Source organism: Streptopelia decaocto, assembly GCF_964273445.1.
Source record: "Streptopelia decaocto genome assembly, contig: HAP1_SCAFFOLD_260, whole genome shotgun sequence".
In the NCBI taxonomy this organism is placed as follows: domain Eukaryota; kingdom Metazoa; phylum Chordata; class Aves; order Columbiformes; family Columbidae; genus Streptopelia; species Streptopelia decaocto.
In genome coordinates, this window is record NW_028116910.1 from 41,764 (window position 1) to 69,727 (window position 27,964).

The window sequence follows — 27,964 nt, forward strand, 5'->3', positions numbered from 1 at the left end:
CCAATGCCCCCAATGTCCCCATTGCCCCCCCATGTCCCCACTGTCCCCGAGGCGTCCCCGAGCTCTAGGGTGTTTATTGGCGTTTCTACACTCACCGATGCAGTTGATAAATAATTGGACATTGTCCCCCCCGCCCCTCCCCCCACCTGGGGACACCCCGAAGGGGCCACGGGGTGGGGGGGAGGGGACCCCGCCCCCCTTCCCTATTGGGGACACGCCCCCCCGGGTGGCCACGCCCACTGGTGACGTCACCGCGGCCCTTCGCGCCCCCTCCCCCCACTTTGAACAGTTTTCCCCCTCTTTTCACCATTTTCTTGGGCGGGTCCCCCCAAAAGTGCGGGGGGGGGGGGGGGGGGGGACACTCGGGGGGGGGGGGGAGGGGCGGGGTGGGGGGAGGGGGGGGGACAGTCAGTAGCAAACGCGGCCACGAGAAAAGTGCAAAGGGGGGGGGAGGGGCCGCAGCCGGGGGGGGGGGTGGGGGGGGGGTGCACGGGGGAGGGGGGCGGGGCCTTGCACGAGGACTTTGCACGAGGATGCTCCTTGCACGAGGATTCTCGTTGCACGGGGACCTTGCACGAGGATCTTGCACGTGGCTGCTCCTTGCATGAGGACCGGGTTTGCACAAGTGTCACCCTTGCACGAGGATTCTCCTTGCACGAGGATTCTCCTTGCACAAGCACCTTGCTCTAGGATGGTTCTTGCACGAGGATGCTCTTTGCACGAGGACTTGGTTTGCACGAGGGTCACCCTTGCACGAGGCCGGTCCTTGCACGAGGATGCTCCTTGCATCACGATGCTCGTGCAAGGGCCTTGCACGAGGATGTTCTTTGCACAAGGATCAGGTTTGCACGTGGGTCACTCTTGCACGAGGGTGGACCTTGACCTATGACCCTGCACGAGGATGCTCCTTGCACGACGATGCTCCTTGCACAAGGACCTTGCACAAGGATTCTCCTTGCACAAGGGTCACTCTTGCACGAGGACGCTCCTTGCACAAGGACCTTGCACGAGGATGCTCCTTGCACAAGGACCAGGCTTGCACGTGGGTCACTCTTGCACGAGGACAGTCGCTCCTTGCACAATCATCTTGCACGGGAATGGCCCTTGAACTATGACCTTGCACGAGGATTCTCCTTGCACAAGTGTCACCCTTGCACAAGTGTCACCCTTGCACAAGGGTCACTCTTGCATGAAGATGCTCCTTGCACAAGGACCTTGCACGAGGATGGTTCTTGCACGAGGACCACATTTGCACAAGGGTCGCCCTTGCACGAGGATGCTCCTTGCACAATCACCTTGCACGACGCTGCTCCTTGCACGAGGACCTTGCACAAGGCCCTTGCACGAGGATTCTTCTTGCACTAGTGTCACCCTTGCACGAGGATTCTTCTTGCACTAGTGTCACCCTTGCACGAGGATTCTTCTTGCACTAGTGTCACCCTTGCACGAGGATTCTCCTTGCACTAGTGTCACCCTTGCACGAGGATTCTTCTTGCACTAGTGTCACCCTTGCACGAGGATTCTCCTTGCACGAGGATTCTCCTTGCACGAGGATTCTCCTTGCACGCGTCCCTCGCACGAGGCCGGGGGTGGGGGGGGGGGGAGGGGTGCGTGTGTGTGAGTGTGCAGGGCGTGTGTTGCACGAGGAGGGGGGAGGGGACGCATTGCATAAAGGCGGAGCCTTGCACGAGGGGGGGCGGGGCCTTGCACGGGGGGGGCGGGGCCAGGCATCCCCTCCCCCCCACAGCCCCCCCCCCTTGCACACTCGTGTGTTGCACGAGGCCCCCGCTGTGGGGGGAGGGGCTGGAATGTCGCTGGGAGGGGCGGGGGGGGAGGGGGGCGGCGGGAAAATGTTGGGGGGAGGGGACTCCAAATATTGGGGGAGGGGCCTTAAACTGGGGGAGGGGCCTCAGCCCACCCCCCCCCACCCCCCCACTTCACCCAGTGCCCCTCCCCCCCCAGTTCTGAACTGGTCCCTGTGGCCCCTCCCCCCGCCCCCCCCAGTGCCCTCGGGGCGGGGGAGGGGTGGGGGGGACCCCAAATTCTATAGGGCCCCCCAATATCTATGGGGCACCCCCAATATCTATGGGGCACTCAACCTCCTATGGGCCCCCCCATATTCTATAGGGCCCCCCCCAATATCTATGGGCCCTCCCATCTCCTCTAGGGCCCCCCATATTCTATGGGGCCCCCCAATCTCCTATAGGGTCTCCCCACTTCCTATGGAGCCCCCCCTATATCTATGGGACCCCCAACCTCCTCTAGGGGCCCCCATATTCTATAGGGCCCCCCATTTCCTATGGGGCCCCCAACCTCCTCTAGGGCCCCCCATACTCTATAGGGTCCCCCCACACTCTATGGGGCTCCCCCAATATCTATGGGGCCCTCAACTCTTCTGGGCCCCCCCCATATTCTATAGGGCCTCCCACATTCTATGGGGCCCCCCATATCTATGGGACCCCCAACCTCCTCTAGGGCCCCCCCAGATTCTATAGGGCTCCCCCACATTCTATGGGGTCCCCCCTATATCTATGGGGCTCCCTCAATATCTATGGGGCCCTCAACTCTTCTGGGCCCCCCCAGATTCTCTAGGGCCCCCCACATTCTATGGGGTCCCCCCCTATATCTATGGGGCCCCCTCGATTCTATGGGGCCCCTCCCCCTCCGCCCCCCCCCCCCGCTCAGGTCCCGCCCCCCGCGTTCCGGGGTCTCTCCCTCCCCCTCCCCCTCCCCCCCCCCCGGGGAAAGTGAAAGTTGGGGGGAGCGGGGAGGGGGGTGGGGGAGGGGTGGGGGTCGCCCCTCCCCCCCCCGCCAGGAAGCCCTCGCGCAGGGGGAGGGGGAGGGGGAAGGGGAAGGGAAAGGGCAGCAGGCGGGGGGGGAGGGGCAGGGGGAAGGGGGGGGGAGGGGCGGGGGGGGATCCCCTCCCCCCCCTCCTCAGCAGAGCCAATGGTTGGTCCCTGAACCGGGAACCCCCCGCTGGGCCCTGGGGTCACCCCGGGGTCAGCCGGGGTCACGGGGGGGTCAACCGGGGTCACGGCGGGGTCAGCGGGACACTTGTCACCCAGGGTCAGCCTGGGGTCACGTGGGGTCAGCCCAAGGTCACGTGGGGTCATCCCGGGGTCACTATGACACTTGTCACCTGGGGTCACCACTGGGTCACAGGGGGTCATCCCTGGGTCACGTGGGGTCACCCCCAGGTCACCGGGACACTTGTCACCCGGGGTCACCCTCAGGTCACATGGGGTCACCCCTGGGTCACCCGGACACTTGTCACCCGGTGTCACCCCCATGTCACCCGTTGTCACCCTCAGGTCACATGGGGTCACCCCGGGGTCACCGTGACACTTGTCACCTCGTGTCACCCATGTGTCACCCGCTGTCACCCCATGGTGACCGTGACCCTTGTCACCTGTTGTCACCCTCAGGTCACGTGGGGTCACCCCATGGTCACCGTGACCCTTGTCACCCGCTGTCCCCCCCACATCACCCGGTGTCACCCTGGGGTCACCGTGACACTTGTCACCCGCTGCCACCCCCACATCACCCACCACCTCCCTGGTGTCACCGTGCCCCTTGTCACCCGTTGTCACCCCCGCGCCACCCCCACCCCCCCCCATGTCCAGCGGGGGGGGGCAGGCGATGCCGCTGGGGGGGGGCGACCCCTGCGCCCCCCCCGCTGTCCCCCCCCGGTGGCGCCGGTTGTGCCGCGTCAGCGCGGCCGCCGTCCGGCACACTTTGCCGCAGCGGCCGCACCGGAAGCGCCGGGACGGGGGGCGCCCGGGGCGGGGGGCGGGGACAACGGGGGGACCCCCCTCCCCCACCCCCACATCCCCCCCCGCGTCCCCCCGCGTCCCCTCCGGTCCCCTCCGCCGCTTCCGCCGCCCCGCGCGGCTGTTCCCGCACACCCCGCGTTCATTGTCACCCCCGTTGTCACCCTCACCGTCGCCCCCGTTGTCACCGTCACCGTCGTCACCGCGCGCCTTGCGGCGCCACCTCTTGGCTTTGCCTCCCGCCGCCGCCCTCCGCCTGTGCGGCCGCCTGTTGGCCCCCCCGGCGGCGTCACCGTCACCGTCACCGTCACCCACGGCGAAGCGCCGCTTGACCAGGGCCTCGTCGCCGATGCGCACGGTGATGCAGCACAGCGGCGCCCGCCCCTCCCCCGCGCCCGCGCACGCCGGTTTGGCCACGTACGTCATGGTGCGGGTGACACCGGGTGACACCCGCGTCACCGCCTCCGGCGCCGCCGCCGCCGCGCGTTGTGCCGCGATGTAATCGCGCAGCACCTGCTTCTTCATGGGCGGCGTCGTCACCGGCGTCCCCGGCGCCCCCGTTGTTGTCACCCGCTCGCCCCCCGCAACACCCGCCGCCGCGACCCCGCTCGCCCGCCCGAACGCGATGACCGAGGCCGGCTGCGGCGTCACCGCGAGCGCCCCCGCCGCCGTCACCGCGACCGGCGCCACCGTCACCGCGTCCTGGGTGTACGTCCGGTATGGCCGCTTGTTGCCGCGCGCCGGCAGCAGCCGGTACAGCTTGAGCGCGTTGAGCTTGGGCCTGTAGCCGCCGTTGGGGGTCTTTTCCGACGCCAACAGCGCCGGGTTGACGCCGTGGAGGGTCTTCTGGTGGCTCTTGAGGTTGTAGTAGGTGACGAAGGTGTCCCAGCAGAAGCCGCACTGGTACCGGCGCTCGCCGGTGTGCCACACCTCGTGCTTGGTGCGGTACTCGGCCAGCGCGAACACCTTGTCGCAGAAGCGACAGGGGTACGACCGGCGCCACGAGTGGACGTTGCTGTGGCGCTTCAGGCTGGACAGGGTGACGTAGGAGCGGTGACACACGGTGCAGGTGTAGGCGGCGGTGACGCGGGGGGGGAGCGGCGCGGTGTGGCCGGTTGTTGTTGGCAACCGGGGTCTGTCCGGCGCGGTGTGGGCGTCTGGTGGTGGCAATGGGTGTCTGTCTGGTGGTGTCACGGTGTGTCCGCCCATCAATGTATGGCCATCGGGTGTTGTCACGGTGTGTCCACCCATCAGTTTGTGGCCATCTGTTGTTGTCACCGGGTGTGCACCCATCGCTTTGTAGCCATTTGGTGGTGTCACCAGGTGTCCGCCTGTTGTTGTCACCGGGTGTGCACCCATCACTTTGTGTCCATCTGGTGGTGTCACCGTGTGTCCACCCATCAGTTTATGGCCATCTGGTGTTGTCACTGGGTGTCCGCCTGTTGGTGTCACCGGGTGTGCACCCATCACTTTGTGCCCATCTGTTGTTGTCACCGTGTGTCCACCCATCAGTTTATGGCCATCTGGTGATGTCACCGGGTGTCCACCTGTTGTTGTCACCGGGTGTGCACCCATCGCTTTGTGTCCATTTGGTTGTGTCACCAGGTGTCTGTCCAGTGCGGTGTGGACATCTGGTGTTGTCACCGGGTGTCTGTCCGTTGTTGTCACCAGGTGTGCACCCATCACGTTGTGTCCATCTGGTGTTGTCACCGTGTGTCCACCCATCACTTTATGGCCATCTGGTGGTGTCACCGGGTGTCCGCCTGTTGTTGTCACCGGGTGCGCACCCATCACTTTGTGTCCATTTGGTGGTGTCACTGGGTGTTCGCCTGTTGTTGTCAATGGGTGTGCACCCATCACTTTGTGTCCATCTGGTGGTGTCACCGGGTGTCCATCTGTCGTTGTCACCGGGTGTCCCCCCATCAGTTTGTGTCCATTTGGTGGTGTGACTGTGTGTCTGTCTGTCAGTGTCACCACGTGTCCCCCCATCACTTTGTGTTCATCTGGTGGTGTCACCGGTTGTCCCCCCATCACTTTGTGTCCGTCTGTTGTTGTCACCACATGTCCACCCATCGCTTTGTGTCCATCTGTCATTGTCACCGTGTGTCTGTCCGGCACGGTGTGGCCATCTGGTGTTGTCACCGGGTGTCCGTCCGTCGGCGTCACCGTGTGTCCACCCACCACTCTGTGTCCGTCTGTTGTTGTCACCAGGTGTCCACCCATCAGTTTGTGTCCATTTGGTGGTGTCACCGTGTGTCTGTCCGGCACGGTGTGGCCGCCTGTTGTTGTCACCGGGTGTCTGTCCGTCATTGTCACCATGTGTCTACCCATCACTTGATGTCCATTTGGTGTTGTCACCGTGTGTCTGTCTGTCATTGTCACCACGTGTCCACCCATCACCTTGTGTCCGTTTGGCGGTGTGACCGTGTGTCCGTCCGTCGCTTTGTGTCCGTCTGTTGTTGTCACTGCGTGTCCACCCATCGCTTTGTGTCCATTTGGTGTTGTCACCGCGTGTCCATCTCTTGTTGTCACCGCGTGTCTGTCCATCGCTTTGTGTCCATCTGTCATTGTCACCGTGTGTCCACCCGTCGCCGTGTGTCCGCCTGTTGTCACCGTACATCCATCCATTGCCGTGTGTCCGTCCGTCGTCACCACGCATCCACCTGTTGCCGTGTGTCCGTCTGTTGTCACCGTGTGTCCATCCATCGCTGTCTGTCCATCCATCGTCACCGTGCGTCCACCTGTTGCCGTGTGTCTGTCCATTGTCACCATGCGCCCGTCCGTCTCTGTGTGTCCATCCGTTGTCACCGCGCGTCCACCTGTTGCCGTGTGTCCGTCTGTTGTTGCCGTGCGTCCATCCGTTGTTGCCGCGTGTCCATCCGTTGCCGTGCGTCCATCCGTTGTCACCATCCATCCGCCCACCGCCGCGTGTCCACCCGTTGTTGCCGTGCGTCCGCCTGTTGTCACCGCGCGTCCATCCGCCGTCACCGTCCGTCCGTCCGCCCCCGCCGCCCCTCCCCCGCGGCGCCGCAGCCAAATGGCCTTTTTCCCATGGGGCCGCGGCGCCGCGGTTGACCCGGTGTCATTGTCACCCGCCTTGTCACCCGCCTTGTCACCCGCACACGCCCCCTCGTGCGCCTGCAGCCGCAGGTGAGCGCGCCGGTGCAGCCCCAGCGCCGCCGCCGTGCCGAACCCGCGCCCGCACAACCCGCACCGCAACACCGGCACCCCCGCAACACCCGCGCCGGCCGGCTGTGCCGCCGCCGCGCGCGACAGATCCATGGGGCCGTCCATCCGGGGCGGGGGGGTCGCTATGGGGCGCAGGGAGGAGCCCGAGCGCCGCCCCACGGCGCCCGGTTGGCGTGCGGGTGACGGCGACAACAGCCGCGGGGTGTCGATGGGGTTGAGGGTGTTGGAGATGACGGTGGTACCGACGACAGCCGGTGGCACGGTGACGCTGGATCCGGGGTCCCTGGCGGTGATGGTGACGGTGACGCCGGTGGTGACGGTGACGCCGGTGACACTGGTGACGGTGACACCGCGCGTTCAGCTCCGGCAGCGCTGAGCGGCTCCGAGCGGCGTCCGGTGGCTCCGACACCGCAGCCAACAGCGCCTGCGGGACAAACGTGTGGGGCCCGGACGCCTGGGTCCAATATCTGGGGTCTCCCAGACGCCTGGGTCCACTAGTGGGGATCACCCAAGTCACCTACTTTGGTGTCAACCGGACGCCTGGGTCCACTATTTGGGGTCAGATGGGTCTCCTATTTGGGGTTACCCGGACGCCTGGGTCCACTATTGGGGGTCCCCAGAATCGCCTATTTTGGTGTCACCCGGACGCCTGGGTCCACTATTCTGGGCACATTTGGACTCTGGGGTCCCTTCTATGGGGTCACCCGGATGCCTGGGTCCAATATTTGGGGTCCCCCGAGTCACCTACTTTGGGGTCACCCGGACGCCTGGGTCCAATATTTAGACTCAGATAGGTCCACTATTTGGGGTCACCCGGACGCCTGGGTCCAATATTTGGGGTCCCCCGAGTCACCTATTTTGGTGTCACCCGAATGCCTGGGTCCAATATTTGGGGTCCCCCGAGTCACCTACTTTGGGGTCAACCGGACGCCTGGGTCCACTATTTGGGGTCACCCGGACACCTGGGTCCACTAGTGGGGGTCCCCTGAGTCACCTATTTTGGTGTCACCCGGACGCCTGGGTCCAATATTTAGAGTCAGATAGGTCTCCTATTGGGGGTCACCCGGACGCCTGGGTCCAATATTTGGGGTCACCCGGACACCTGGGTCCAATACTGGTTGTCACCCGGACGCCTGGGTCCACTATTTTGGGGACATTTGGACTCTGGGGTCCCCTCTATGGGGTCACCCGGATGCCTGGGTCCACTATTCTGGGGACATTTGGACTCTGGGGTCCCTTCTACAGGGTCACCCGGATGCCTGGGTCCACTATCGGGGGTCACCCGGACGCCTGGGTCCCTTCAGTGGGTGCTCGAGTGTCCCCACGCTCCCCAGCCCCACACATCGGGGTCTCCAGCCCCACTGACCACCCCCCCCATGCTGTGGGTCTGGAGGTCACTGCCCCACATCCCGGCCCCATATCCCAGCCCCATATCCCAGCCCCCCATCCCAGCCCCCCATCCCAGCCCCCCATCCCGGCCCCACATCCGGTCCCGGCCGCTCCGGTTTCCCCTCCCCCCCCCCGGCTCCATTTTGTCGCAGCCGCTGCCGACGGAGCCGCAAAATGGCGGCGGGAACCGCGACCCACGGATCGACCCCCGGATTGACCCCCGACCCACAGATTGACCCACGGAGTGACCCACGGGGTGACCCCTGTCCCCCCAACCTGCCCCCCCCCCCCAATCCATGGGGCAGGATCGGGCCCCTCCCAGCTCTATGGGGCAGGATCAGCCCCCCTTGGTTCCTATGGGGCAGGATCTGCTCCCCCCACCAGTTCTATGGGGCAGGACCACCCTGGTTTCTATGGGGCAGAACCACCCCCCATTCTATGGGGCAGGATCCCCCCTGTTCTATGGGGCAGGATCACTCCTGACCTATGGGGCAGGATCCCCCCTGTTTCTATGGGGCAGGATGACCCCCATTCTATGGGGCAGGACCCCCCCGATCCATGGGGCAGGACCACCCCCCATTTCTATGGGGCGCCCCCTACCTGTGTGCTGGGGCCTCATGGACACACTGTGGGGGGGGTGGGGCCGGCAGCGCCTCCTGCAGGGGGACGAGAGCGGGTTCGGAACGGGGGTCACCCGGATGGGGGGGGACATGGGGGTGACAACAGCAACACCCGGACGTGGGGTTATGGGGGGTGTTGGGGTGATGGGAACAACCGGACACAGGGGGACATGGGGGTGACAAGAACAACTGGACATGGGGGTGATGGGGGTTATGGGGGTGACAACAGCAACACCCGGACGTGGGGTTATGGGGGGTGTTGGGGTGACAGGAACAACCAGACATGGGGGGACATGGGGGTGACAACAGCAACACCTGGATGTGGGGGGACATGGGGGTGACAAGAACAACCGGACATGGGGGTGATGGGGGTGATGGGGGTGACAACAACAACACCTGGACGTGGGGTTATGGGGGGTGTTGGGGTGACGAGAACAACTGGACATGGGGGGACATGGGGGTGACAACAGCAACACCCAGATGTGGGGTTATTGGGGGTGGGGGTGACAAAAACAACTGGATATGGGGGTGTTGGGGTGACAGGAACAACCAGATGTGGGGGGACATGGGGGTTATGGGGGTGACAAGAACACCCGGCTATGGGGACATTGGGGTGACAAGAATAACCAGACATGGGGGTGACAAGAACACCTGGATAGTGAGTTATGGGGGTGACAAGAACAGCCAGATATGGGGACATTGGGGTGACAAGAACAACCGGATATGGGGGTGTTGGGGGTGGGGGTGACAAGAACACCTGGATGTGGGGGGACATGGAGGTATTGAGGGGGTGGGGGAAGGGAGGACCTGCGACTGTTGCCGGGCAGAAAAGGGACACCCGGTGACACAATGTGTGTGGGGTGACGGAATTGGGGGTGACAATGTGATGGGGGTGACAAAATGGGGGGGGGAGGGTCACAGGTGACAAAGTGGAGACGGGTGACAATGGGGGGTGACAATGGGGGGGTGACAAAATGGAACTGGGGGACAATGTGGCAATGGGGGACAATGGGGGGTGACAATGGGGGGGGACAAAGTGCCGGCGGGTGACAAGATGGTGCCGGGTGTGACGTCATCAGCCGGTGGTGACATCACAGGGGGAACACGAGGGAACACCCCCGGCCCCTCCCCCACCTGGGGGTGACCCCAAGTGTCACATATTGGGGGGGGGGGAGGGGGGTCGTGATGACGTCACCGCGCGGTGACACCCCCGGGGGTTGTTTGTTGTCAGCCGGTTGTTGCCATGACAACACCCCCCCCCCCCCCCCCCGGGAAAGCCCCTTTGGAGCCGCAGCCAATCAGCAAGCGGAGACGCGTCGGCTCCGCCCCCTCCGCGTCACAGCGCCCGGCGGCCAATGGGAGACGAGGAGGCGGGGGTGGTGACGTCACAGGGCTCACCTGGATGCTCATTGGCTGGGCTGGAAGTGACGTCAGGATCCCCGTTCAGACCACGAGCCCTCGCGGCTCTTAAAGGGACAGGAGGAGCCTGCGGGGTGACGTGAGAGTGACGTCACTGTGACGTCATGGTGACGTCAGGGGTGGGGGGGGCACCCCGGGGTGGGGGGGGACATGAGTGTGTGTGACACGGACACATGGATGTGACACCCAAAACAACAGGCGGACAAACAACCCACGGACAACCGGACACAAACAACACACAGACAACCGGACATGGACACACGGACACACGACCACGTGTGGACAAACAACCGCGCAGGGACACACACACGGACACAAACAACACACACACAGACAAACAACCGCACACGAACAACCGCAAATGGACACACGGACACTCGACACACGGACACAGAACCGCACGTGGACACACGGACACACATGAACAACCCGCACGGACAAACAACCTGCACACGGACACATGGACACACACAAACGACCCCCCTGCAGATGCACAACCGCACAGATGTGACACACACGGACACACAACCGCACACGGACACACAATCACACACAGACACACGGACAAACAACCCACATGGACACACGGACACATAAACAACCGCACTCGGACACACGGACACACAATCACGCACAGACACACGGACACACACGGACGCACAAACAACCTGCACGGACACACGGACACAAACAACGCACACGGACACACGGACACATGGACACACACAACCACACACAGACACACAGACACATACAACCACACACAGACACACAGACACATACAACCACACACAGACACACAGACACACAGACACTTGACACACACGGACACACGGACGCACATAAACAGCCGCACTTGGACACACAACCGCACACGGACAAACAACCCACACGGACACATGGACACACGTGAACAAGCGCACACGGTGCACAGTCGCACACACGTAAACAACCCCCACACGGACACAAACAACCGCACACGGACACACGGATGCTTGACACACACAGACACACGGACACACATAAACAACCCTCATGGACACACGGACACACAAACAACCGCACACAGACACACGGGCACATAAACAACCCACACGGACACACGCGAACAAGCGCACACGGGTGCACAGTCGCACACACGTAAACAACTACACTCGGACACACGGACACACGTAATCAACTTGCACAGACGCATGGACACTTGACACACACAGACACACATGAACAACCGCACACGGGGCACAGTCGCACACGTGTAAACAACCCGCACACGGATGCAACAACCACACACAGACACACGGACGCACATAAACAACCTGTATGGACACACAGACACACGTGAACAAGCGCACGGGTGCACAGTCGCACACACGTAAACAACCCGCACACAAACAACCGCACATGGACACACGGACAACACACACGGACACACAGACACGCAAACAACCCGCACGGACACACGGACACACGTGAACAAGCACACACGGATGCACAGTCGCACACACGTAAACAGCCGCACTCGGACACACGGACACACAAACAACCACACACAGACACACGGACACACACGGACACACGGACACACACGGACACACGAACAACCACATACGGACACACAGACACATGGACACGCAAACAACCCACACGGACACACGGACACACAGGAACAAGCGCACACGGGCGCACAGTCGCACACACGTAAACAACCGCACTCGGACACACGGACACTTGACACACACAGACACACGGACACACTTAAACAACCTCACTCGGACACACGGACACACACAACCCACACGGACACACGGACGACACACGTGGACACACGGACGCACATAAACAACCACACTCGGACACACGGATACACAACCGCACACGGACAAACAACCCGCAGAGACACACGGACGCACAAACAACCCGCACAGACACACGGACGCACGCAGACACAAACAACCACACGCGGACACACGGACGCACATAAACAACCGCACTCAGACACATGGACAAACAACCCACGCAAAGACACACGGACACACAAACAACCCACACGGACACATGGACACACAGACAACACACACAGACACACGGACACACGCGGACACACGGACGCACACAAACAACCCGCACAAAGACACACAGACACACAAACAACCCAAATGGACACACAGACAACACACACGGACACACGCGGACACACGGACACACACAAACAACCGCACACGGACACACGGACACACAAACAACCCAAATGGACACACAGACAACCACACACAGACACACATAAACAACCGCACACGGACAAACAACCCGTGCAAAGACACACGGACACACAAACAACCCACACAGACACACGGACACACTGACAACACACATGGACACACGGACACACACAAACAACCTGCGCAAAGACACACGGACACACAAACAACCCACACGGACACACGGACACACAGACAACACACACAGACACATACAAACAACCGCACATGGACACACAAACAACCACACAGACACACGGACACACACAAACAACCGCACACGGACACACAAACAACCACACAGACACACGGACACACACAAACAACCGCACACGGACACACGGACAAACAACCCGCGCAAAGACACACGGACGCACAAACAACCCACACGGACACATGGACACACAGACAACACACATGGACACACGGACACACACAAACAACCTGCGCAAAGACACACGGACACACAAACAACCCAAATGGACACACAGACAACACACACGGACACACGCGGACACACGGACGCACACAAACAACCGCACACGGACACACGGACACACAAACAACCCAAATGGACACACAGACAACCACACACGGACACACATAAACAACCGCACGCGGACAAACAACCCGTGCAAAGACACACGGACACACAAACAACCCACACGGACACACGGACACACAGACAACACACATGGACACACGGACACACACAAACAACCTGCGCAAAGACACACGGACACACAAACAACCCAAATGGACACACGGACACACAGACAACACACACAGACACATACAAACAACCGCACACGGACACACAAACAACCACACAGACACACGGACACAAACAACCGCAGACGGACACACGGACAAACAACCCGCACAGACACACGGACACACGGACGCACACAAACAACCCAAATGGACACACAGACAACACACACAGACACATACAAACAACCGCACACGGACACACGGACAAACAACCCGCGCAAAGACACACGGACGCACAAACAACCCACACGGACACACGGACACACAACCAACCACACACGAACACACATAAACAACCGTACACGGACACACGGACACACAAACAACCCACACGGACACACACAACCAACCACACAGACACAGACACCCCCCCCGCAACAGTCGCACCCCAAAACCCCATTTCCCGGGGAGGGGGGGGGAGGGGTCGGTGCCATTTGGGGGTCCCGGGGGGGGGAATTGGGGACATTGGGGACATCGGGGGGTCCCCAAGGGGCCCCGGGGGGTGTTGGGGACATTGTGGGGGGGTGTTTGTGTCACTTTGTGAGCGGGGGGGGGGGAGGGGCTGTCACCCCCCCCGGGGTCCCCCGGGGTGGGGGGGAGGGGCGGGGGGGCCCGATCCTGTGGGGGGAGGGACGTGGGGGGAGGGGGAGCCCGGGGTCGGGGGTTTTGGGGGGTGGGGGAGGGTCCGTGTGACCCGCGGGGCGGGGGGGGAGGGGAGGGGGAGGGGGAGGGGGGGTCGTTACCGGGGCCGCTCCGGCCGCGGGTCCGTGTGTCCGTGGGGCGGGTGGTTTGTCCGTGGGTCCGTCCGTCCGTGGGTCCGTTCGTCGGTTCGTTCGCGTCGCGGCGGCGGCGCAAAGATGGAGGCGGAACCGGGGGGGGGAGCGGGGGACACGGGGGGGGACACGGGACACGGGACGGGGGGACACGGACACGGGGGGGACACGGGGGGGACACGGGACACGGGACGGGGGGACACGGACACGGGGGGGACACGGGGGGAGATGGGGGGACACGGGATGGGGGGACACGGGGCGGACACGGTGGGGACACGGGACGGGGAACACGGGACACGGGACGGGGGGACACGGACACGGGGGGGACACGGGGACAGGGGACACGGGGGGAGATGGGGGGGATATGGGGGGACACGGGACGGGGGGACACGGGGCGGACACGGGGGGGGACACGGGATGGGGGGACACGGGGGAGACATGGGGGGGACACGGGGGGACACGGGGGGAGATGGGGGGGATATGGGGGGACATGGGACACGAGACACGGGGGGGACACGGGACACGGGACGGGGGGACACGGGGACACGGGGGACAAGGGGATGGGGGGGACACGGGACACGGGGGGGACACGGGGGGGACACGGGGGGGGGACACGGGACACGGGACAGGGGGACACGGGGGGACACGGGACGGGGGACACGGACACGGGGGGGACACGGACACGGGGGGGACACGGGGGGACACGGGATGGGGGGGAAACGGGACACGGGGGGGACACGGGACACGGGGACGGGGGGACACGGGACACGAGGGTGAACACGGGGGGAGATGGGGGGGATATGGGGTCCACGTTGGGGGGGACATGGGGATGGGGGGGACACGGGGGACACGGGGACATGGGGAGGGGGACACGGGACAGGGGGACATGGGAATGAGGGGGACATGGGGACATGGGGAACGGGGGGACACACCAGGGGGTGACACGGGATGGGGGGACAAGGGGGGACATAGAAGGGACATGGGGGGACACGGGACAGGGGGACACACCGGGGGGGACATGGGATGGGGGGACATGGGGACAGGGGGACATGGGATATGGGGGGACATGGGGATGGGGGAACACACCGGGGGGGACAGAGGGGACATAATGGGGGACACAGGGGGTGGACAGAGGGGACAGGTGGACACGGGACAGGGGGACACGGGGAGACGTGGAGGGGACATGGGGTGACACACCCGGGGTCAGTGGGACAAACCGGGGACACAAGAGGTGACACAAGTGGGGACACGGGGGGACAGCTGGGGACAAAGGGGGTGACAAAGTGGGGGGACAATGTGCCCCATTTATGTCCCATCTGTGTCCCCATTGGGTCCCATTTCTGTCCCCATTGGGTCCCATTTGTGTCCCCATTGGGTCCCCATTTGGTCCCATTTGGTCCCATTTCTGTCCCCATTGGGTCCCATTTCTGTCCCCATTTCTGTCCCCATTGGGTCCCATCTGTGTCCCCATTTGGTCCCATTTCTGTCCCCATTGGGTCCCCATTTGGTCCCATTTGTGTCCCCATTGGGTCCCATTTCTGTCCCCATTTCTGTCCCCATTGGGTCCCATCTGTGTCCCCATTGGGTCCCATTTCTGTCCCCATTGGGTCCCCCTTTGTGTCCCCATTTGGTCCCCATTTGGTCCCATTTGTGTCCATTTGTGTCCCCATTGGGTCCCATTTCTGTCCCGTTTCTGTCCCCCTTTCTGTCCCCATTTGTGTCCCATCTGTGTCCCCATTTCTGTCCCCATTGGGTCCCATTTGTGTCCCCATTGGGTCCCATTTCTGTCCCCATTTCTGTCCCCATTGGGTCCCCATTGGGTCCCATTTCTGTCCCCATTGGGTCCCATTTCTGTCCCCATTTCTGTCCCCATTGGGTCCCCATTGGGTCCCATTTCTGTCCCATTTCTGTCCCATTTCTGTCCCCATTTCTGTCCCCATTTGTGTCCCCATTTCTGTCCCCATTGGGTCCCATTTCTGTCCCGTTTCTGTTCCCCTTTCTGTCCCCATTGGGTCCCCATTTCTGTCCCCATTGGGTCCCCGTTTGTGTCCCCATTGGGTCCCCATTTGGTCCCATTTGGTCCCATTTGTGTCCCCATTGGGTCCCATTTCTGTCCCATTTGTGTCCCCATTGGGTCCCATTTGGTCCCATTTCTGTCCCAATTGTGTCCCCATTGGGTCCCATTTCTGTCCCATTTCTGTCCCATTTCTGTCCCCATTGGGTCCCATTTCTGTCCCAATTGTGTCCCCATTGGGTCCCATTTCTGTCCCATTTCTGTCCCATTTCTGTCCCCATTGGGTCCCATTTCTGTCCCAATTGTGTCCCCATTGGGTCCCATTTCTGTCCCATTTCTGTCCCCATTGGGTCCCATTTCTGTCCCATTTCTGTCCCATTTGTGTCCCCATTGGGTCCCCATTTCTGTCCCAATTGTGTCCCCATTAGGTCCCCATTTCTGTCCCCAAAATACCCCCAAGTGTCCCCCAAACCCTTCTGGTCTCCAAAATACACCCAAGTGTCCCCAAAACACCCCTCAAGTGTCCCCAAACCCCTCCTGTTCCCCCCAAACTATCCCCCCGGTGAGTAGGCCCAAAGCCGCGGTCTTTCCCAGCGGCAGCAGCCGGGCCGGGGAGCGGCGGCGCCGGGCGGGCCGAGCAGGCGAGGCCGGGGCGGTGCAGGCCGCGGCTCGGAGCGGCGCTTCGGCACTTTCCGGTCTCCTTCGGCAATTTCCGGTCATTTCCGACGGCGCTTCGGCAATCTCCGCTGCCTTCGGCAATCTCCGGCCGCTTCCGGCGGCGCTTCGCTGATCTCCGGCGACTTCCGGCAGCGCTCGGCTCTCGGGAGCAGGGGGCGGGGCTTTCTGGCAGCCGCCTAATTAATTATTCATGAGCCCGTCCCACCGCGGCGGGGGGAGCCCGGCGGTGCCTCCTCAGCCGATATTAACCAAACCAACCGCTCCGTCCCCACCGCCCAGCGCCCCCCGCTTCCCCCGAGGGCTTTAGCTGGGCCCGCTGCCCCCTCCGCTCCCCACCGCCTCAATCCCGGCGTTCTCCGCGCCGCGCAGCCCCCCCTACAGCCGCCCAGTCGCTTGGTACGGCCAGGCCACGCCCCCTCCCGCCTCGCGCAGAGGGCGAGTCTATATAAGGAGGCGTCGGCGGCAGCGCCGCTCAGTCGCGCCGGGGAGCGCGAAGCGTTCGGACGCAAAGAGCGGGGGATCCCGCTGGGGCCCGTGGGCACCCGGTGGCCCGTGGGGGCCGTTTCCCCGGTGGGTTTCGGCCGTGGGGGCTTTTTCTGAGTAGCTGCCGGCGGCGTAAGGCCGCGGTTCGGCCGGTACCATGCACGGCGGGCCGCCCTCGGGCGACAGCGCCTGCCCGTTGCGCACCATCAAGCGAGTCCAGTTCGGCATCCTCAGCCCCGATGAGATGGTACCGGAGCGGGGGAAGCGGCGGAGGGACCGGACCGGGGTGGGGGGAACGGCGGTTGAGGAGAAACGGCGGGAAATGGCGCCGGGGCACCGAGACGGGGGGACAGAGAAGCCCCGGGGGGGGTTGGAGGCCGCGGCGTGAAGCGCCACCCGGAGGATGGGGGGGGGCCTGTGCGGGAAGAGCGAAAAACGGGGGGGGTTGAGGTGTTTTGGGGTGCCCAGGAGGCGCCGTGGGGGTCCCAGAGGGTGCTTAGGGGTGCCCTGGAGGGGCATTGGGGATTTTAGGGTCCCCAGGAGGCATCTGGGGGTGCTCAAGGGGGTCTTTGGGTGCCCTGGAGGGGCCTTGGGGTGCTCAGGGGTGACTTGGGGGGACCCAGGAGGGGTCTCGGGGTCCCTGGGGTGCTCAGGGGTGACTTGGGGGGACCCAGAAGGGGTCTCGGGGTCCCTGGGGTGACTTGGGGGGACCCAGGAGGGGTCTCGGGGTCCCTGGGGTGACTTGGGGGGACCCAGGAGGGGTCTCGGGGTCCCTGGGGTGCTCAGGGGTGACTTGGGGGGACCCAGGAGGGGTCTCGGGGTCCCTGGGGTGCTCAGGGGTGACTTGGGGGGACCCAGGAGGGGTCTCGGGGTCCCTGGGGTGCTCAGGGGTGACTTGGGGGGACCCAGGAGGGGTCTCGGGGTCCCAGGGGTGACTTGGGGGGACCCAGAAGGGGTCTCGGGGTCCCTGGGGTGCTCAGGGGTGACTTGGGGGTGCCCTGAAGGGTTTTGGGGTGCCCAGGGGGGGTCATGGGGCTCCCCGGGTGTCCCCTGGAGCTGCCTTGGGGTCCCCAAGGGGTGACTTGAGGTGTCGGGGGGGAGGGTGTTTTAGGGTCTTGGGGTGTCCCCACAAGTTTTGGGGTGTCCTGGGGGTGTTTAGGAGCTGAACTGGGGGGGTTCCCCCTGTGCCTCAGTTTCCCCTCACCCCCATTTCCCCCCCCCCACCCCAGAAACGCATGTCGGTGACCGAGGGGGGCATCAAGTACCCCGAAACCACAGAGGGGGGCCGCCCCAAACTGGGGGGGCTGATGGACCCTCGCCAGGGCGTCATCGAGAGGACGGGGCGCTGCCAGACCTGCGCCGGTGAGGGGGGACCCCAAATTTGGGGGGGGGGATGGGGGGGGAGTTACCCCTTTTTTTGGGGGGGGTTGCTCTGTTTCGGGGGGCTCCTCCCTCTCACCCCAAAAATGGATGATACCCTCACCACCCCATTCCCCCCCAGCCCATTTTGGGGTCTTATTCCTTATTGGGGGGAGTTTTCTTTTGGGGACCCCCATTGTATATTTGGGGGGGTTAAAAAAGGGGCGATTCCCCATTTCCCCCAATTCCTCCTTAATTTCTTAACCCCCCCACCGTACACACACACTTGGGGGAGGGGGGGGTCCTTCTCTTTTGGGGAGGTTCCTTCTGTTTTTGGGGTCTCATCTTTTTGGGGGCACCCCTTTTTTGAGGCTGGGGGAGGTTTCTTTGGGGGGGGATCTAATTTCTGGGGGGAAACCCCATTTTTGGGGAGGAATCTCCTTCAATCCCCCAATAGGATCCCAGATTCCCACTGGGACCCTCCCCCAAACTTTGGGGGGGGGTTCCCCAAACCCCACCCCCCCAAAATAACGGGGTGTCCCCCCCCCCCAGGGAACATGACGGAGTGTCCGGGTCACTTTGGTCACATCGAACTGGCCAAACCCGTTTTCCACGTCGGATTTTTGGGCAAAACCATGAAAATCCTGCGCTGCGTTTGCTTCTTCTGCTCCAAGCTGCTGGTGGATTCGGTGAGAATCACCCCAAAAAGCGGGGCCCCCCCAATCCGCACACGTTGGGGTGACCCCAAAGGAACCTGGAAGCGGCTGCATTTGTGCACGACAACCCCAAAAATGAGCTTTTGGACCCCAAAACACCCCTTGGAGACCCCAAACCTGTTTGGGTCACAAACCACCATCTGTCCCCCCAAAAACACCATTTGTACCCCCAAAACCACCATTGATGTCCCCCAAAACCACCATTGATGTCCCCCAAAACCACCATTGATGTCCCCAAAACCACCATTGATGTCCCCAAACCCACCATTTATGTCCCCAAAACAGCCCCTTGTCCCCCCAAAACCACCATTTGTCCCCCCAAACCCATTTGTGTCCCCAAAACAGCCCTTTGTCCCCCCAAAACCACCATTTATGCCCCCAAAACCACCATTTATATCCCCAAAACAGCCCCTTGTCCCCCCAAAACCACCATTTGTCCCCCCAAACCCATTTGTGTCCCCAAAACAGCCCCTTGTCCCCCCAAAACCACCATTTATGCCCCCAAAACCACCATTTATATCCCCAAAACAGCCCCTTGTCCCCCCAAACCCACCATTTATGTCCCCAAACCCACCATTTATGTCCCCAAACCCACCATTTATGCCCCCAAAACCACCATTTATATCCCCAAAACAGCCCCTTGTCCCCCCAAAACCACCATTTATGCCCCCAAACCCACCATTTATATCCCCAAAACAGCCCTTTGTCCCCCCAAACCCACCATTTGTCCCCCAAACCCATTTGTGTCCCCAAAACAGCCCTTTGTCCCCAAACCCACCATTTATGTCCCCAAAACAGCCCCTTGTCCCCCCAAACCCACCATTTATGCCCCCAAACCCCCCATTTATGCCCCCAAAACAGCCCTTTGTCCCCCAAAACCACCATTTATGTCTCCAAAACCACCATTTATGTCCCCAAAACCACCATTTATGTCCCCAAAACAGCCCCTTGTCCCCCAAACCCACCATTTATGTCCCCAAAACCGCCATTTATGCCCCCAAACCCACCATTTATGTCCCCAAAATGGACCTTTGTGCCCCCAAACCCACCATTTATGTCCCCAAAACAGCCCCTTGTCCCCCCAAACCCACCATTTATGTCCCCAAAATGGCCCTTTGTCCCCCCAAAACTGCCATTTATGTCCCCAAAACAGCCCTTTGTCCCCCCAAACCCACCATTTATGTCCCCAAACCCACCATTTATGTCCCCAAAACCACCATTTATGTCCCCAAAACAGTCCCTTGTCCCCCAAACCCACCATTTATGTCCCCAAAATGGCCCTTTGTCCCCCCAAAACTGCCATTTGTGTCCCCAAAACAGCCCCTTGTCCCCCCAAACCCACCATTTATGTCCCCAAACCCACCATTTATGTCCCCAAAACAGCCCTTTGTCCCCCCAAACCCACCATTTATGTCCCCAAAATGGCCCTTTGTCCCCCCAAAACTGCCATTTATGTCCCCAAAACAGCCCCTTGTCCCCCCAAACCCACCATTTATGCCCCCAAAACCACCATTTATGTCCCCAAAACAGCCCCTTGTCCCCCCAAACCCACCATTTATGCCCCAATACCAGCCCTTTGTCCCCCCAGCCCCCCCGTTCGCGCCCCCGCGTCCCCCCCCGCGCCCCCCAAGTGCCGTTTTTTGCCGCAACGCTGCGTTTTTTTGGCAGAACAACCCCAAGATCAAGGACATCCTGGGCAAGTCCAAGGGGCAGCCCAAGAAGCGGCTGACGCACGTGTACGACCTGTGCAAGGGCAAGAACATCTGCGAGGGCGGCGAGGAGATGGACCACAAGTTCGGCGTGGAGCAGCCCGAGGGCGACGAGGACCTGGCCAAGGAGAAGGTGGGGACCCCCTGCACCCCAAAACCCTCCTTTGGGCCCCCCAGAACCTGCCTTTGGGCCGCCAGAACCCGCCTTTGGGCCCCCCGAAACCCGCCTTTGGGCCCCTGAAACCTTCCTTTGGGCCCCCAAAACCCGCCTTTGGGCCCCCGAAACCTGCCTTTGGGCACCCGAACCTTCCTTTGGGCCCCCAGAACCTGCCTTTGGGCCCCAAAACCTTCCTTTGGGCCCCAAAACCCGCCTTTGGGCCCCCAAAACCCGCCTTTGGGCCCCGAAACCCGCCTTTGGGCCCCCCGAAACCCGCCTTTGGGCCCCCCGAAACCCGCCTTTGGGCCCCCCGAAACCCGCCTTTGGGCCCCCAGAACCTGCCTTTGGGCCCCCAGAACCTTCCTTTGGGCCCCCCGAACCCGCCTTTGGCCCCCGAAACCCGCCTTTGGGCCCCCGAAACCTTCCTTTGGGCCCCCCGAACCCGCCTTTGGGCCCCCCGAACCTTCCTTTGGGCCCCCCGAACCCGCCTTTGGGCCCCCCGAACCCGCCTTTGGGCCCCCCGAAACCTTCCTTTGGGCCCCCAGAACCTTCCTTTGGGCCCCCCGAAACCCGCCTTTGGGCCCCCAGAGCCTTCCTTTGGGCCCCCCGAACCGTCCTTTGGGCCCCCCGAAACCCGCCTTTGGGCCCCCCGAACCCGCCTTTGGGCCCCCGAAACCCGCCTTTGGGCCCCAAAACCTGCCTTTGGGCCCCAAAACCTGCCTTTGGGCCCCCGAAACCTTCCTTTGGGCCCCCAAAACCGTCCTTTGCATCTCATGTTTCCTGGTACTAAATAATCCTCCTGTGCACCTGCAGAGTTGCTCCTCGTTAACGCCTCCGTTAATGATTCTGGGACCCCCTTAATGCTCTTGGGACCCCATTAACACCTCAGTATCAACCCGGTGACCCCGTTAATGCCTCATATGCCCCTTAACACCCCAATATCACCCCAGTGACCCCATGAACACCCCATGTCCTCTCTAACACCCCCAATATCACCCCAGTGACCCCATTAAAACCCCAATATCACCCCAGTGACCCCATTAACACCCCATGTCCTCTCTAACTCCCCCAATATCACCCCAGTGACCCCATTAGCACCCCAATATCACCCCATCTCCCCCCCTAACACCCCAATATCACCCCATGTCCCCGCATTAACACCCCAGTATCACCCCAGTGACCCCATTAACACCCCAATATCACCCCAGTGACCCCATTAACACCCCAGTATCACCCCAGTGACCCCATTAACACCCCATGTCCTCTCTGACACTCCCAATATCATCCCTGGGACCCCATGAACACCCCTATCACCCCTGGGACCCCATGAACACCCCAATATCACCCCAGTGACCCCATTAGCGCCCCAGTATCACCCCCAGTGACCCTATTAGCATCCCAATATCACCCTAGTGACCCCATGAACACCCCAATATCACCCCAGTGACCCCATTAGCACCCCAGTATCACCCCAGTGACCCTATTAACATCCCAATATCACCCTAGTGACCCCATTAGCACCCCAATATCACCCCTGGGACTCCATGAACACCCCAGTATCACCCCTGGGACCCCATGAACACCCCAATATCACCCCTGGGACCCCATGAACACCCCAATATCACCCCTGGGACCCCATTAACAGCCCATGTCCCCATTAACACCCCAATATCACCCCAGTGACCCCATTAGCACCCCAATATCACCCCTGGGACCCCCTTAACACCCCAATATCACCCCATCTCCCCTCCTAACACCCCAGTATCACCCCTGGGACCCCATGAACACCCCAATATCAGCCCAGTGACCCCATTAGCACCCCAATATCACCCCTGGGACCCCCTTAACACCCCAATATCACCCCATCTCCCCTCCTAACACCCCAATCTCACCCCTGGGACCCCATGAACACCCCAATCTCACCCCGGTGACCCCATTAACGCCTCCCGCAGGGCCACGGGGGCTGCGGGCGCTACCAGCCATGGGTCCAACCCCTGTTCATGACCCTGGGACCCCATGAACACCCCAATATCACCCCATCTCCCCTCCTAACACCCCAATCTCACCCCTGGGACCCCATGAACACCCCAATCTCACCCCGGTGACCCCATTAACACCCCAATATCACCCCATCTCCCCCCCTAACACCCCAATCTCACCCCTGGGACCCCATGAACACCCCAATCTCACCCCGGTGACCCCATTAACACCCCAATATCACCCCATCTCCCCCCCTAACACCCCAATCTCACCCCTGGGACCCCATGAACACCCCAATCTCACCCCGGTGACCCCATTAACGCCTCCCATAGGGCCACGGGGGCTGCGGGCGCTACCAGCCGCGCATCCGGCGCTCGGGGCTGGAGCTGTACGCCGAGTGGAAGCACGTGAACGAGGACTCGCAGGAGAAGAAGATCCTGCTGAGCCCCGAGCGCGTCCACGAGATCTTCAAGCGCATCTCGGACGAGGAGTGCTTCGTGCTGGGCATGGACCCCAAGTTCGCGCGCCCCGAGTGGATGGTCTGCACCGTGCTGCCCGTGCCCCCCTCTCCGTGCGCCCCGCCGTCGTCATGCAGGGCTCGGCGCGCAACCAGGTGGGTTTTGGGGGGGAATAGAGGGGTCCTGGGGGGGAATAGCGGGGTCCTTGGGGGGATTTGGGGTGACTTTGGGGGTCCCTGGGGCACTATTGGGGTCTCTGGGGGATTTGGGGTGACTGTTGGGGTCTCTTTGGGCATTTGGGGTGACTGTTGGCATCTCTGGGGGGATTTGGGGTGAATAGCGGGGTCCTTGGGGGTGACTGTTGGGGTCTCTGGGGGGATTTGGGGTGACTGTTGGGGTCTCTTTGGGCATTTGGGGTGACTGTTGGCATCTCTGGGGGGATTTGGGGTGAATAGCGGGGTCCTTGGGGGTGACTGTTGGGGTCTCTGGGGGGATTTGGGGTGACTTTGGGGGTGCCTGGGGCACTGTTGGGGTCCCTGGGGCACTGTTGGGGTGACTATGGGGGTCCCTGGGGCACTATTGGGGTCCCTGAGGCACTGTTGGGGTGACTATGGGGTCCCTGGGGCACTATTGGGGTCTCTGGGGGGGTTTTGGAGTGACTTTGGGGGTCCCTGGGGCACTGTTGGGGTGACTATGGGGGTCCCTGGGGCACTATTGGGGTCTCTGGGGGGATTTGGGGTGAATATCAGGGTCCTTGGGGGGTTTGGGGGTGAATATCGGGGTTCCTGGGGGGGGTTTGGGCTGACTTTGGGGGTCCCAGGGGTGATATTGGGGTGTTAATGGGGTCACTGGGGCAGTATTGGGGTCCGTGGGGCAGTAATGGGGTGATTAGGGGGTCTTTGGGGGTTTTTGGGGTGACTATGGGGGTCCCTGGGGCACTGTTGGGGTGACTTTGGGGGTCCCTGGGGCACTATTGGGGTCCCTGGGGCACTGTTGGGGTGACTTTGGGGGTCCCTGGGGCACTATTGGGGTTCCTGGGGGCATTTGGGGTGACTGTTAGGGTGACTTTGGGGGTCCCTGGGGCACTATTTGGGGCCCTTGGGGGATTTTGGGGTGACTTTGGGGGGGTCCTCGATACCAGTTGGGGTGTCCCCAGTTCTTGGCCTCTGTGATTCCCTTTGGTGCTTCCAGCTGCACTTAGGGGGGTTTCCCCCTCACCGCCTGCACCCCCCATTAATTTTAGGGGGTCCCCCTGTTAATTTTGGGCTCCCCCATTAATTTTGGGGTGCCCCCCTCTAATTTCGGGGTCCCCCAGGACGACCTGACGCACAAACTGGCCGACATCGTCAAGATCAACAACCAGCTGCGGCGCAACGAGCAGAACGGGGCGGCCGCGCACGTCATCGCCGAGGACGTCAAGCTGCTGCAGTTCCACGTGGCCACCATGGTGGACAACGAGCTGCCCGGGCTGCCCAGGGTCAGACGGGGGTCCCCCAAAAACCCCCGCGCCCCAAAACCCCTCCCTGCGCCTCCAAACCCTCCCCGTGCCCCCCAAATCCACAGCAGGTCCCAGGGATGTTTGGTCCCCCCCAAACTCTCATCTGTCCCTTCTTGGGAGGGTTTTGGGGTGTCAACCACCCCCTGAACCCCCAGTATTCACCTCCCCAGGCCATGCAGAAGTCAGGGGGTCCCCCAAAAATCTCTGCACCCCAAATCTCTCCCTGTGCCCCCCCAAACCCTCCCCGTGCCCCCCAAATCCACAGCAGCTCCCAGGGAGGGTTGGTGACTCCCAGACCCTCATCTCTCCCTTCTTGGGAGGGTTTTGGGGTGTCAACCACCCTCTGAACCCCCATTTCTCACCCTCCCAGGTTCTGCAGATGTTGGGGGGTCCCCCAAATACCACCCTGCACCCCCAGATCCTCCCTGTGCCCCCCAAATCCCCAGCAGGTCCCAGGGAGGGTTGGTGACTCCCAGACCCTCATCTGTCTCTTCTTGGAGGGTTTTGGGGGTCAGCCACCCCCTGAACCCCCATTTCTCACCCTCCCAGATTCTGCGGATGTTGGGGGGTCCCCCAAATCCCTTCCTGCACCCCCAAACCCTCCCCGTGCCCCCCAAATCCCCAGCAGCTCCCAGGGAGGGTTGGTGACTCCCAGACCCTCATATCTCTCTTCTTGGGAAGGTTTTAGGGTGTCAACCACCCTCTGAACCCCCATTTCTCACCCCCCCAGGTTCTGCAGATGTTGGGGGGTCCCCCAAAAACCCTTGCACCCCAAAACCCCTCCCTGTGCCCCCCAAACCCTCCCCGTGCCCCCCAAATCCCCAGCAGGTCCCAGGGAGGGTTGGTGACTCCCAGACCCTCATCTGTCTCTTCTTGGGAGGGTTTTAGGGTGTCAGCCACCCCCTGAACCCCCATTTCTCACCCCCTCCAGGCTGTGCAGAAGTTGGGGGGTCCCCCAAATACCACCCTGCACCCCCAGATCCTCCCTGTGCCCCCCAAATCCCCAGCAGGTCCCAGGGAGGGTTGGTGACTCCCAGACCCTCATCTGTCTCTTCTTGGGAGGGTTTTGGGGGTCAGCCACCCCCTGAACCCCCATTTCTCACCCTCCCAGATTCTGCGGATGTTGGGGGGTCCCCCAAATCCCTTCCTGCACCCCCAAACCCTCCCCGTGCCCCCCAAATCCCCAGCAGCTCCCAGGGAGGGTTGGTGACTCCCAGACCCTCATATCTCTCTTCTTGGGAAGGTTTTAGGGTGTCAACCACCCTCTGAACCCCCATTTCTCACCCCCCCAGGTTCTGCAGATGTTGGGGGGTCCCCAAAACCCTTGCACCCCAAAACCCCTCCCTGTGCCCCCCAAACCCTCCCCGTGCCCCCCAAATCCCCAGCAGGTCCCAGGGATGTTTGGTCCCTCCCAAACTCTCATCTGTCTGTTCTTGGGAGGATTTTAGGGTGTCAGCCACCCCCTGAACCCCCATTTCTCACCTGCCCAGGCCATGCAGAAGTTGGGGGGTCCCCCCAAAAACCCTTGCACCCCAAAACCCCTCCCTGCGCCCCCAAACCCTCCCCGTGCCCCCAAATCCACAGCAGGTCCCAGGGAGGGTTGGTGACTCCCAGACCCTCATCTGTCTCTTCTTGGGAGGGTTTTGGGGTGTCAACCACCCCCTGAACCCCCATTTCTCACCCTCCCAGATTCTGCGGTTGTTGGGGGGTCCCCCAAATCCCTCCCTGCACCCCCAGATCCTTCCTGTGCCCCCCAAATCCCCAGCAGCTCCCAGGGAGGGTTGGTGACTCCCAGACCCTCATCTGTCTGTTCTTGGGAGGGTTTTGGGGTGTCAACCACCCCCCGAACCCCCATTTCTCACCCCCCAGGCTGTGCAGATGTTGGGGGGTCCCCCAAATCCCTCCCTGTGCCCCCCAAACCCTCCCTGTCCCCCCCTAATCCCCAGCACAAGCCATTGATGCACCTGGGGACCCCCAAACCTCCCACTCTCCCCCTTCCCCTTTGCCACCAAACCCCGGGGGGCACTTTTGGGGTGTCCAGCCCCCCCGAACCCCCATTTTCCGCCCCCCCAGGCCATGCAGAACTCGGGGGGTCCTCCCAAAATCCTTGCACCCCCAAATCCCTCCCTGTACCCCCAAACCCTTCCTGTTCCCCCCAAACCCCCATCACAAGCCACCAAATCCCGGGGGCACTTTTGGGGTGTCCAGCCCCCCCCGAACCCCCATTATCTCCCTCCCCAGGCCATGCAGAAGTCAGGGGGTCCTCCCAAAATCCTTGCACCCCCAAATCCCTCCCTGTACCCCCAAATCCTTCCTGTTCCCCCCAAATCCCCATCACAAGCCACCAAACCCCCATCACAAGCCACAAGCCACCAAATCCCGGGGGCACTTTTGGGGTGTCCAGCCCCCCCTGAACCCCCATTTTCTGCCCCCCCCGGCCATGCAGAAGTCAGGGGGTCCCCCAAACATCCTGTGCTCCCCAAACCTCTCCCTGTGCACCCCTAAATCCCCATCACAAGCCATTGATGCACCTGGGAACCCCCAAACCTCCCACTCTCCCCCTTCCCCTTTGCCACCAAACCCCGGGGGCACTTTTGGGGTGTCCAGCCCCCCCTGAACCCCCATTATCTCCCTCCCCAGGCCATGCAGAAGTTGGGGGGTCCCCCCAAAATCCCTGCACCCCCAAACCCTTCCTGTCCTCCCCAAATCCCCATCACAAG

General features: G+C 62.1%; 2 protein-coding genes across 3 annotated transcripts in view; one reads left to right on the forward strand and one right to left on the reverse strand.

Moving 5' to 3' along the window:
* Nucleotides 1-403: 403 nt before the first annotated feature.
* LOC309452012 (uncharacterized protein) lies at nt 404-14,337 on the reverse strand. Of its 2 annotated transcripts, none has more exons than XM_082076694.1 (6): nt 14,163-14,337; nt 10,367-10,454; nt 8,949-9,004; nt 3,488-7,383; nt 1,117-3,352; nt 404-782 (listed from the first exon to the last, which is right to left on the reverse strand). In XM_082076694.1, exons 4-5 carry the CDS (start codon nt 7,062-7,064, stop codon nt 2,682-2,684), a joined length of 4,248 nt encoding a protein of 1,415 aa, XP_081932820.1. In that variant the 5' UTR covers nt 7,065-7,383; nt 8,949-9,004; nt 10,367-10,454; nt 14,163-14,337; the 3' UTR covers nt 404-782; nt 1,117-2,681. The 2 variants fall into 2 exon arrangements, with proteins under 2 accessions (XP_081932820.1, XP_081932821.1); XM_082076695.1 differs by lacking the exon at nt 404-782 and having other exon boundaries at nt 1,946-3,352; nt 3,488-5,731; nt 5,948-7,383.
* A 3,027-nt stretch (nt 14,338-17,364) lies between these two features.
* Nucleotides 17,365-27,964, forward strand: part of LOC309452014 (DNA-directed RNA polymerase II subunit RPB1-like) — a 43,525-nt gene continuing 32,925 nt past the window's right edge. Inside the window, 7 exon segments of the mRNA XM_082076697.1 lie at nt 17,365-17,614; nt 18,597-18,729; nt 19,279-19,415; nt 21,111-21,284; nt 23,621-23,852; nt 23,855-23,901; nt 25,062-25,223. Of these exon segments, the coding sequence (XP_081932823.1) occupies nt 17,525-17,614; nt 18,597-18,729; nt 19,279-19,415; nt 21,111-21,284; nt 23,621-23,852; nt 23,855-23,901; nt 25,062-25,223 (975 nt within the window). The 5' untranslated portion in view covers nt 17,365-17,524.

Excerpts from the sequence above, each read along its gene's own strand:
- LOC309452012 (XM_082076694.1), bottom strand. The coding sequence starts at position 7,064 with ATGGACGGCCCCATGGATCTGTCGCGCGCGGCGGCGGCACAGCCGGCC. Across the intron at positions 3,353-3,487 it reads TGACCCCAGGGTGACACCGG|GTGACAAGTGTCACGGTGAC; the intron begins GTGATGTGGGGG and ends GGGTGACACGAG.